At 41.6% G+C, this 12,699-nt stretch overlaps 1 protein-coding gene across 1 annotated transcript; it reads left to right on the forward strand.

Moving 5' to 3' along the window:
- Window positions 1-1,309: 1,309 nt before the first annotated feature.
- Window positions 1,310-11,325, forward strand: LOC137321370 (uncharacterized). The gene is made up of 22 exons (XM_067983755.1): window positions 1,310-1,389; window positions 1,468-1,526; window positions 1,613-1,705; window positions 2,946-3,070; window positions 3,668-3,808; window positions 4,374-4,454; window positions 5,742-5,909; window positions 6,031-6,127; window positions 6,556-6,773; window positions 7,523-7,676; window positions 8,672-8,886; window positions 8,961-9,075; window positions 9,153-9,358; window positions 9,424-9,541; window positions 9,618-9,787; window positions 9,886-9,965; window positions 10,043-10,170; window positions 10,337-10,526; window positions 10,604-10,748; window positions 10,831-10,924; window positions 10,998-11,099; window positions 11,181-11,325. The coding sequence occupies exons 1-22, from the start codon at window positions 1,367-1,369 to the stop codon at window positions 11,297-11,299; spliced, it is 2,841 nt and encodes a 946-aa protein (XP_067839856.1). The 5' UTR covers window positions 1,310-1,366; the 3' UTR covers window positions 11,300-11,325.
- The last annotated feature ends 1,374 nt before the right edge of the window (window positions 11,326-12,699 follow it).

Below are 12,699 nucleotides of genomic sequence, written 5' to 3' on the forward strand. Positions count from 1 at the left end.
GGGTGTAGGGTGTGCTTAAATACTAAAAACCAAATAAAACGAAACCAGGTATCAAATTAAAATTTTATTTTCCCCGTTCAGGATGCACTCCAGCCCCTGCGGTGCCCACCGGTCGCGGAAAGCCTCGAGCGTACCGGCAGACACCGCGTGCTCCATCTCCAGGGCCACCCGGGCACGGAGCATCCCGCGGAAGAGAGGCAGACAGTCCGAGCGACCGCCCCCACCGGCCGCACGCAACCTGGACCTGTGGATGGCCACCTTGGACAGGCCCAGGAGCAGGCCCACGAGGACGTCCACCGACCTGCCCGCTCCCCTCCTCACCGGGCGGCCAAAGATCAGGAGCGTGGGACTGAAGCCCAGCCAGAACCTGAGGAGCAGCCCCTCCAAATAATCAAACAGGGGCTGCAGTCTCCCACACCCCGTGAACAAATGAAACACGGACTCCTCCAGGCCGCAGAAATTGCAGGCGGCCTGGGAGTCCGTAAAATGGCGTAAACGCCTGTTGCACGGGACTGCTCCGTGCAACACCCTCCACCCCAGATCCCCAAAGTACTTTGCCTCACTCCTTTTTTTTTTTCTTTGTATTAGGCCCCCCTTTTATAAGAAGGGGGGGGTGTGGGGTGTGCTTAAATACTAAAAACCAAATAAACCAAAACCAAGTGTTCAAATTAAAATTTTATTCTCCTCGTCCAGGATGCACTCCAGCCCCTGCGGTGCCCACCGGCCGCGGAAAGCCTCGAGCGTACCGGCAGACACCGCGTGCTCCATCTCCAGGGCCACCCGGGCGCGGAGCATTCCGCGGAAGAGAGGCAGACAGGCCGAGCGACCGCCCCCACGGACCACGATCATCCTAGACCTGTGGATGGCCACCTTGGACAGGCCCAGGAGCAGGCCCACGAGAACGTCCACCGACCTGCCCGCCCCCCTCCTCACCGGGCGGCCAAAGATCAGGAGCGTGGGACTGAAGCCCAGCCAGAACCTGAGGAGCAGCCCCTCCAAATAATCAAACAGGGGCTGCAGTCTCCCACACCCCGTGAACAAATGAAACACGGACTCCTCCAGGCCGCAGAAATTGCAGGCGGCCTGGGAGTCCGTAAAATGGCGTAAACGCCTGTTGCACGGGACTGCTCCGTGCAACACCCTCCACCCCAGATCCCCAAAGTACTTTGCCTCACTCCTGTGCGGCTCCCCGGAGTCAGCGCCAGGTGCTCGCGCTGCTACTAACGAGCGCGTGACGCTCAGTCCGGGCTCGGCTCCCGGTATAAATGGCGCGCGCCCTCTGGGTGCTTTGGACCATTTCATTTATTGAGTGGCGGTGGGACTGCAGCAAAAGACACGGGCTGGGCAGTGGGGCGGGATTCGTACTATGGCGCGTGTCCTGTTATTTGGGTACGTTTTTCGCGATGTCAAAGTTGTACTGTTTAGTGGATTTCTCATCTTTCTAAAGGTTGCTCATTTGTTTAACAGGTTCGTATTGTCGGTGGCTGCGATAGTCCCTGAAGTATGGATGCAAACTGCGCCTCCAGGTCAGATATCGTGCAGATCCCATGTGTTGTGTTGTCACATTCACTTGTGTTGATAGTGAAGGAATGTCCCTGATCCCTTTCTGTAGGTTTTCTGAAGACTGAATGCCGGGACAGTGTCTTTTGGGTTGGACTGAATAAGCACTTTCTTGCAGGGAAGTTCTGGCAGATTAACGTTGTTGGTAAGTTCATCGCCGTTATCTTGGAATCTGTCTCTATTTAACGGTACTCGGCTCCTGGACCCGGTGGTGGTGTGGCAGAACTATCTATCTGCACCGGCTCAGGTCCCACAATCTGGAGTTGTAACTTTTTCACTGCACCCTAAACTGAAGAGCATTCCAATATCTGCCTGTGCAGTAATCGTGCCAATATAGTCTTGGATTGTTCAACTTCTGAAGTGCAAAAAAACCCAAATCACGTTTAGTTCTAATATCCGTATGCTGGAGGATCGAAGTTTGTTCCTGTGCCACTATAGCGATAAGTAATGCAACTTTTTCATGAAGATGCATTCAGTTCACTTGATTTCTTTTTCTGAGATGCCCGTGAGGTGCTAGCTAATTGTCCAATGATTGATTTTATTTAAAAAATAAATCAGTAATTAGCAACACAATCTCAATCTGTGTACTTTTTCCTCCAGAGTTGAGATTTGACATTTCTTTAAAATATGACATGTAGTTAAGTAATTGCACTTGAGGTTAAAACACTGCACAATTGGAGGTGGGTGATCTTGTGACAGTGAAGCTGAGAAGCAAAGGACAGTTGCAATCGTAGTGAGTGAGTACAAAGGAGTCTGGTGCTCTGTTATTCTCCAGAAGAGTAGCCATGACTGCTATAGTTCCCAGAACAGAGATAATCACTTTTTTACTATTTTTGCTCCTAGCAGAAATGTAGTGTGTCCTACTGCTATGATCATATTTCTGATTTGTTACTTGAAGGCTGTCCTAAAGATTAAATCAACATTCATGTGTAGTTGTCTATTTTGAACAGACTTGAGCCAAAATTAAACTACAGTGCAACATCTGACAAGCTCAATAGGCAAAATGTAGTTTGTGTGATGTATGATGCAATTGGTATTCTGAAGTCTTGCTAGGTTTAGGGGATTTAGTCTTGGTGGATTGATATCTATCTTCATGATGACTCTTGGTTGGCATGGATATGCTATCCTAAATTGACTTGGCTTCCAAGATGATTATTCATTTGTCATCCATACAATCCCTCATGTCTGGGGATGGTAAGTTCCAAACCAGCTGATACAACAGTTTCTCAATACTGTGTTGCATAGGGAGTGCATCCTTTTTTGAGGAAATCACTTTTTCCCATTTTTAAGTCTAGCTTTCTGATTGGCAGAGAGCAAAATATTCACCAACAAGTGCACATAGAGTTCAGTTTGGAGGCTAACTTTGTTTTGGTTTGCTTTCTCAGATCAGTCTGGTTATATCTTTCCTGTTACACCAAGATTTGCATCCCAGTGTGGTTATACAATTGCTGTGGATCACTGGAGTGTGGAATTCCGTGCCTCTGTCCTTAGCTGTTGTGTCCATATTGTGGTAAGTAGATCTTGGGGCATCTAGTGGAGAGATTTGCATAGGACATGCTTTTAAAAAAAAAATAAAGCTTTGCCTTGACCTGAGTGGTCCAATGAGATGCAAATATCACTATTATTGGTTTCAATCTTAAAATGTTTATTGGATGCATCTTTCAAGGTAAATGCAGGCTACTGAAGTTTGAACTGTTTTTAAATGCTATCTAAATTTCATGAAGGATCTTGTTTGGAGGCCTATTTTCCTAGAACAGTGGAAATAGGGGTGGGTGAGATGGCAAGTTCACCAGAGCCCTACATCCTAATGGAGGGACATCCTCCCAACTGGACTCAGATGATGTTTGGGGTTCAATGTACTGCATTAAGGAAGGACATAGATGGACACCTTCAATTCACCATATAGGGGATATTGAATGGGAGTTATGTGCTCTCCTTAGTGTGGGAGTGCCTAATGAAGCTCGTCCAGGGTTGTTACTCCAATAGAATCCTTTTTGCCTGAGAACAGGTCACTGACACAAGCCAAAATATTATGCAGATTTGCTTTAAATATGATGTCACCAACTGTATTTTGATATCATTGGTCATATTTCCAATTTGTTTGTAGAATGATGAGCAATTCAACCTCACTATACAAGTACAAGTATCAGGAACTGATGAAGTAGCTTCAACATATATTCAAACTCTGTCTTGTATGTACTATCCATGGGCTGCAAGGGAAATATTCTGTGAAGAAAACTACATGCAGGTAAAGACAGTAATACTGAATATAACTGCCAAATATTTCAAAACTGAGAATGGAGGCTACAGGATCAATGCAATACTTCAAATACAGATTACTGATTTATAATCTGAATTAATTGTGTGTATATAACATTCATTTGCTAATAAATGTTTTACTTTTGAATACACATGGTAGAGTTGCATGATTCCAGGTAGAGTACTCTACACTGTTTCATATATCCTTGTATTAGGATTGATGTCTTAGTTGTAAATTAAGCCAATGGGAAATGTTCTGATTTAATAAAAGAAAACTAACTACCAAGTCATGTATATCCAGTGGGTTCTTTTTGATTAGAATTTCTTTCTGAAGATAATTTGTACTCTTAATCCACTAAACTGTCTGATAGACCATGTGCCTGGATTTCAATAGGTGACCTTATTGCACTTGGAAAATGACAGGAACACTCTGACCCTGTAGCTATACTGGAACTGTAGGCATGTAACTTGTTTAAGTAACCAACTGGTGTAATAGATCTTGTATTTAGTAGTTGACGATTCACTAACTTTGTCTTGCCATCAATCATGCCCAGATCTCTGTACAAAGAAATATACCAACCATTGAGGAGGATTATGCCCAAGATGCTGAAGATTGGGCTTTAGTACTGCCAGAAGTAAGTAGCTTTTTTTCTTTGCCCTCACTCTCTCTCAAACTTGTAATAAACACTTTCCAATATTGGAATGGAGGGAAACTGAACTCAATACTCTGTATTGCACTTACAAATATGTTAGACATTTACATGGTTTGGCTGTCTCCTCCAGACATGAGATGGGAGGACTTTATTCAATCTGTTTATCTTTGCCTCACATTGGATTAAAAGATGAGAATCAACTTGAACTGGACCCTTCAGCCCACCCTTGTAACTGATGTCCCTGCTTATGTATGTGTAACACTACCAGGAAAAGATTAAACTGTAACACACTGAAAATGATGGCATTAGTGGAGAGGCGAGATGAGTTATGTTTACATGTAGTTCTTCAGAACTGGTAGAAATCAAATGAACTGAGGGAGGAAAACCAATGCATGAACAAACATTGAAGCTTAACATATTGCATGCTGTAAACTGTCTAATTGTATTTTTCCTGTCTTTAATCCGTCTTGCAGATCAAGGGCCCTACTTTTTTAAAAAAAAAACATTGCCCCTTCCCCACAATGAAAGAAAATATGAAGTTGTATGGTTTAGGATAAGGTGGCATGTGCACTTTTTTTTTCCTGGTGTTGGAATTTCACAATGGAGCAAAATTTTCCCTGGAAAATGCACGCAAGCACTTGAATTCCCCCAAGAAATGCAATTAAGTGAGCAGTTAACAACAGGAAGTGGCCACCTCCAATTAAATTCTTGAGTAAGGTCACTGCTTGGGTTTGCTGACAAAACTGAGTCAGGCTTATTGCCAGCTGTTTGGCATGCTTTGTCAAAGGCATTCCAAGGTCACTGGGAGAGCTTAACTACTTCCAGAAAATTAAGTTTGTAACTTGTCCTGAACACACGTGATTAAATCATATATCCAACTTCTAGTTGTTAATCTTCCTCCTTTTCAAATCTATTGTTCACCTGCCTCCCCTACCAATTCAATTTGACTGCAATCACTCCCCCTGCCCCTTCCTCCATTACAATCCTATATTCCTGAGTTATAATGTGATCTAATCAGATCACACATTTTCTAAAATTACTTTCAACCTGCTAACGTGTAGTAGTTTAATCCCAATCTGCTAGTTGAGTGGAACCCCCCCACCTTGAAATTACTGGAAATCTTTTTATATAACATTCAAATTAGGGAAAATTAAACTTCTGGATCTCCACATATTTGGCTTGGATATGATTTACTTCTGATTCTCTTGTATAGTTTTTCTCTATTGGAAAGACTCATCCACCCTTTTGTGGTCTCTACTGTTCATGTAGGCAAGTAGTGCAGGCAGTGGAATATGGCAAGTGGTATTTCATGTTCCTGGTGGTAAAAGGAGTATGACTGTGAAAGAAGCACATGAGAGAGGCTATGGCATCAACACAACAGTGTCTCGTATTTTGCTTCGAGCTCCATATCATACAAATGAGGCTCATATAGTCTTGGTAAGTTCACTAATCCTATTCTCCATCATGCTGGTTTGGGCTCAAAATTCTTGACTGAAGCATTCCTATAGGTAGGAGTTGAATATTTTGGCTTTTCATGTAAATTTCCCTTTCCCATTAGGTCCAAGGTGTGCCCTTGTCTGTAATCCGATCGACTAGCTTTCACAAACGGCATTGGGTGATTCTGCTAATTGATACAGCAGTGGCTTGTCCTGTTGGTAAGAACTTGCATATTATGCTCTCAGTTGCACCAGACATTCTTCACCCTCCTGTCCCTACGGAATGAATAGATCAAGCCATGCAAAACTGGATCCAGTTCTATAACCACTTAAAGCAAAAGTGTCTTCCTTGTTTAGACTAACCTGGGCAGAGTTTCCAATTTCTGTGCTTGGTCAGTCCGTTTTCTTCATAAATTAAATGAGTTATTTTAAAAAACCAAACCATTTTCTGTCGCTATCCAAGAATGTCACCATCTATAGTACTGGACTCTTGATGCACTGTGTGGGAGCCATTCATTGCTTTCAGAATGTTATTTCCATTCTGTCTGGAATAATTGAAGCCACTTTTTAAAAATGTACCATTTTGTCATATAAACATAACTTTTTTTATTTATTTTCCCTCCCTCCCTCCTCCTCCCAAACTTCAGATGGTATAACATTCACTGATGATATAATCACCTGGACAGTGCCAAGAATCTTCACTCCAATTGTGACCAGTGCAGTTCATCAGGACAACACCTCAATGGGAGTAAATGGCATCAAGTTGGGTCCTACAAGAATGGCAGAAAGAAATTATACCCTGGCTAAAAATGACACTGCTCTTGTTATAAGGGTCCCAATTGGAGCACAGGATGGATACTATAAGGTTGGTGACGAATTAGATTTTTGCATTGCAGATGGAAAGCAGATATATTCTCCACAATAGATACCCTTTGGACAGGGATTGCAGCCCACAATGTTGTACCTACTTGAAGAAAACTCCTTCTGTAAATGTGGCAAATCTATAATTGTTGCTATCATGGTATTGGCTTCTGTATATTTGGAAGCAGAGATACAAAATGTTCACTCTGGAAATGTCTTGCCTATTTTGACATTCAACCACCAGATTCTGTCTGAAGGCAAGACCTCCAATTCCCACAATGTGGGTTTGACTTTTCAGGGTTTATTTATCACCCAGTCATCTTTAATTCTAGGGCTATTTTGTTGACATTAAGGCAGAGACTCTGTCCAGTTTGCATTGCAGATTAATGTAGCTGATTTCAACTATCTTGTAATGTCCCTGAGGCCTTGTTAAGGCTATAGCATATTGTATTTCTGTTCACTTAACTGCTAGATTCAACAGTAAACAGATTTTTGCCTAAGCTGCAGGTAATTAAGGGTTTATTCAATCTGAGCTTGAGAATGTGACTTCAAACAAACACTCTTTTAAAAAGTGACAGGGATTTTTGGCCCTTGAGCTTGTTAGAAATTTCCTAGAATTTTGGATCACTTACAAGAGTGGTTTGTGACTGAACCTGAAGAAAATATCAGCCAAATGTAAAATGTTGCTGTAATCAGTGTTCAAATTCTGATGTAACATCACTCAGTTCTAATAGCTGAATTGTTCTCTTTCAGAGCCATGTGGTGGATGGCCAGTATGGTATCAAATACAGCATTAACCTATTCTTGGAGCACCTGTGGGAAGATGAGGCATGGGGATGGAATAAAATCAATGTGATCCATCCAGTCACCGCTCCCTTTATTCCTCAGCCCCTTGTTCTCACTGATGGTATGTAGTGTGGTCTTAAATATAAGCTGGCATATGTTCTTGGTTATTAAAATTGAAATGTTTTGGATCATGCATGCAAAAGTCTCATCTTTCAATTTATTATTTATTCCTTGGAGGTGGGCATCACTGGCAAGGCTGGCATTTATTGGCTATCCTTAATTGCTCTGAGAAGATGGTGGGCTGCCTTGATCTGCTGCAGTCCATGTTTGGAAGGTGCTCCCACAATGCTGTTGGGAGTCTGCTGGGTTAAAATCCTGGATGATGGATCTGTGATATGTCCAAATCAAGATGGGGTGTGACTTGGGAGGAGGTGTTCCCATGCACCTTCTGCCCTTGTCTTCTGAGCTGGTAAAGGTCACAGGTTTGAGAGGTGCTGCCAAAGAAGCATTGCTGAGTTGTTAGTTCACATTGCACCACTGTATAGTAGGGATGGACTTTTAGACTAGCGGCTGATATGCTGATCAAGCAGACTGCTTTGTCTGTTGCCAAAAATGGTATGGTAAATTAGTAATCCATAGTGCATGGCTCAAAACCAAACAAACACTTGAATCCTTTTGGGCTCAGGAGTTCTGAGAGAATGCCCTGCTTCCACAATCTCATGCTACTGGCAAATAGTGTGACCTGAGTCTATAATACATATGTCCTGTCTCTTCCACTACTATGAAATGCCCTTGTCCCCATCAAAACTGCTGCAGTTGAATATGTGGATGTCAGATGTTCCCATCATGCTGGATGGATTAAAATCCAGGCCCCAAAGGTGAAAATGCCTTTTTCTAACTCTCTGCTCCAACACACTGTTCAGTGCTTGTTTATAGTAATGCATCAAGTATCAGTCCAAGCTGATCAATTTGGTTACATCACTTGTTCACTGCATGGGCAATTGATGTTTCATGCAGATATTGAACAATTCACACAGCTGTGACTTAAATGGGTTTATTATGCTGCGACATAAATGTGTTCCAGATTGGAGTTCAACTTTTCTATATCTATTCCAGATACCATTCCTGAGCAATGGCTATTCAATGTCACACTAGGCAACTTTCTTTCTGATGTGGAACTAAAAAAGCTCACTCTGGGCTCTCAATCCTTCCCTGTGGATGAAGAAAACCAGATATTTAATGTGTACAACTGGACTACCACAAACGAGACAACCCTAAATAGAATCTTCATTCTCGAAGTTCCAATGGAGTCACCAGTTGTAGACCGAAAGGTAATGGAATATTGGTGAGAAATGTGGGTTCCTACATGGCCTGAAATGTTGTTGACTCTTTGCTTTCTTTTTAGTATATAGGAGATGGTGTTGAACAATACACCCTTGACATCATTTACACCCTGACTGTGGTACCAGAAAATGTAATATTCACACATATAGCTCGTTTAATCCATAAACATAAAATAGGTAAGTTTTTCTCCTTGTGCCCACTAAGTCAGGAATGCTTTCTTTAAAGGCTTCAAATAATACTGTGTTTACTTTAGTACTTCCTGTGGCAAATGGCTTTTGTGATGAAGAAAACATGACACTGGTGATAACCCATGGAACCTTGGATCAGTACTGGATTCCTTTCATTGGCAATGTACAGTTAACCCCTCAGTCTGCTGAGCAGACTGGTTATATGCTGAGAGATAATGGTACCCACTTAATACTTGTTGTTCCACATGATGCAGCTGAAGTTGTCCATGAGGTAAGCTGCTTTTACCTAGTCCCTCTTTTGGCTTTTAATTTGAGCTAATTGTGGCTTCATTACAGGCAATGAATGACCAAGGCCTTAGAAACAGATTTGACTTCAGACTGAAGGATAATAAAACCCTGGATGTTCTGACCAACTTTTCTGTTTCCTGCAGCTTTTCTACAGCAGACTTCATAAGTAAGCTCTTGGCTTTCACTCATATCCAAAGCCTGCCTTGCACTGTTGACATACTGAGTTTTTTATTTCTTCTTAGCTTGTTTGCCAAATGGAAGAATGGTTATTACTGCTCTAAAACTTGAAGCATTGTTGGGAATAGATGCTGCCAAAATGATGCTGAAGGATAGAAGCTGCAAGCCAAAGGAGAGTGATGAATTCAAAGCTGTCTTTGAATTTTCTGCCAACTCATGTGGAACAATTAGAAGGGTAAGCTAACTATGGCCTTCTGTTGATTGACATAAGCTGGAGGCTGCAGGAAGGGCTCAGCAAGCATCTAGTAATTGACTAATTGGCTTCTCTTGTAGTTTGAGAAGAATTACATGATCTATGAGAATGAAGTGGTGTACTTCAGAGAATCAGAACCAACTAGTGACCCAATATATCGGTAAGAATCTGAGCAAAGGCTTTTCCTTTTTGTGGGTATATAAATAGTAAATAACACGTGTTTGCTCCTTTTTTTAGGCTTGCCATATCTTGTCATTACCACATAAATGACTCCCTGCATATTCAGTTTGAACACCAAGTAAATCCTCTGCCAGCTGTTGTACCTGGATATGGACCTATTGTCTTAGTTATGCAACTTTCCAAAGGTAAAGCTCCTAAACTACAGTTCTATACTAGCTTCCATTTTAAAATAGTTGTACCCCACATGTCCAGTATGCAATCATGTGACTGAATATCCATGATTGCTTAATATTGAAATGGGAAGAGCCCCTCTCTCTGGAACTCACTTTTTTTTGGCTTGGATTCTTGCAGATGTGTTGTATTCTAACCTGTATGAAGAAGGTGACTATCCAGTAGTGAAGTATCTGACTGATCCCCTGTACTTTGAAGTGCAACTGTTGCACATAGAAGATCCACAAATTGAATTGTTCTTGCAAGATTGCTGGGCAACTGCATCACCAGACAGAAATGATATTCCACAATGGCCAATCATTGTCGAAAGGCAAGTATGAGCCACTTCTTTCTGGAGAAGGTGGGGAGCTAATTAACTTGAATAACTAACTAACTTTTTTTAAACAGCTGTGAGAACAAGGCTGATGTGCATATGACCATCTTTCATCCAGTAACCAGTAATGAGCGGGTCAGATACCCCACTCACTACAAAAGGTTTGAGGTCAAGATGTTTGCTTTTACTGTGGGCAACCTGAATACCATAGTGGGACAGGTGAGGATTGCTTCAGATAAACATGTTGGTCAGTGCTTTCCACATAATGTCCTGCTATAATAATGCTGTACTTTTATTTTAGGTGTACTTTCATTGCAGTGTAGTCTTGTGCAGGAAGGACCCAGTAAGTGGGCAACTTTGCCCTGGTCAATGTATACCAGGAAAACAGAGGCTGGGTAAGGTATTAAGATTGGAATAAAACTTGTGGTGGTGCTTGTTGCATGCTACTGACAAACTGTGTAACTGCAGGTCGAAGTGCAGGTGCAGAGCACCATCTGCAGGGATCTGTATCATCAGGAGCAGTGGTGATCGTGGCAGAAATCCCTACCCTGGAAAGCAAGATTGTGACAGGTGAAGAACCATTCTTGAGCTAGTGATTCTAGCCGTGATTCTGAAATATATTTGCAACTTGTCTGGCTTTTTTTTCATCAGATATCGAAGAGAAGTCTTACTCCTGGCCATTGCTACTGATTGGAGGTGTAACAATAGTTGTTGCTTCTGTTGTTCTTGGAATTATTGGTCATAAATGCCAAATGAACAGATTATATTAATCTTAAATAAACAACTCTCATTCAAATAGTGTATTTGTTTTCTTAGTGTTGTCACTGTTATGGCAATAGCCAGACGCACCTGATGCAGTAAACTGCTTGTATGAAGTCCTAAGCAGAGTTGTGATTTTATGTTTACAGTGAATGCTTATCACTGTTCCCTAATTGCAATCTAGCAGAAATCACTAAAGCAATTGGGATTAGGAAGCAGCAAGGATTTTTTTTTTTCAGATTGGGTACACTGAGGCTAAGCTTTTGGGAGGGGGAAGAGAATTATAAAATAGTAAGTGTGTTGATATTAGTCAGGTTTTTGAATTCTTGAACTTTTTCATACATTGATTTTCCTTTTCATTAGCCTTCAGTTTGCAATGACTCAACTCTTCCCCATTCCTATACCATTGTTTTTTATAGTTTCTCATTTGAGTACTATATTAAATTGTTTCTTTTCCACTTCTAATTAAATGTGCTTGTGATCCAGATTTGTTTATTCTGAAGAATGCTGTTTGCTCCTATTTAATTAACTTTAAAAAATGCTGTTCAAAATTTTAGTCTGTCACTCTAATCTCATTTATTACTTTTATTTCTCATGCTTGGGCAAAGACCACTCTTGTGAGCCCTCATTCCCTATCATCAGTACCTTCTGTCAAAGACCATTCCCAAAGCTAGTCTGGAGGTTACAGAATAGTTTTTAGTGCATTTAGTTTACTAGAGATCTCATTCTCTTTTCAAATACTACTTTCTAAAGCCTAGTAGATAATCAAACTATGCCTTTTAAGTCACAAACTGGAAGTTTAATTGAAAATGGCAAATGAGCAATAGCAAACATTACAGTAGGACATTTTGCCAATTAGTATTGATCCTAAGATAACCTCCCTTAACTTTGTGGTTCTTTGTGGTCCAATTTTTCCTCTGACAGCTCTTTCCAGACATATTTAGAGCCATCAATCAACTGAGATAAAGGCATGTAAGTTCTTCTGCTAACTCCCAGTACAAAAGATTCCAATTTTTTTTAAAAATAATTCACTTTCTGTAGTCCCTAAGGTCTACCCACCAGACTGAGATGGGGAAGGTTGTCCTTGGTGTTGGATCATGAAGATTAGCTGAATGGGGAGGTTGGTGTGATGGAAGCCTCTTGTCTTCATGAGAAGATTGGGTAAGAGCAGAGGCATAGGAAATAGGGCAAACATGGTCAAGGGTCTTATTGCACTTCCACAGTGCCTGACTAGAACCATAATCCAAGTCGTTGTGGCAGTCATTGGGCTTGTAACTGATGTATATGTAAAGCCTATTGCCAGTAATAGAGAGCAGTCTGGGAAGAGAAGTCAGACAGGTTAAGACATTGGCCCAGATTTTGCGCTGAGCAGCAAACAAATGGCATCTGCCGCTCATTAGATTTGAACTTA

This window comes from Heptranchias perlo, chromosome 5, assembly GCF_035084215.1.
Source record: "Heptranchias perlo isolate sHepPer1 chromosome 5, sHepPer1.hap1, whole genome shotgun sequence".
In the NCBI taxonomy this organism is placed as follows: Eukaryota; Metazoa; Chordata; class Chondrichthyes; order Hexanchiformes; family Hexanchidae; genus Heptranchias; species Heptranchias perlo.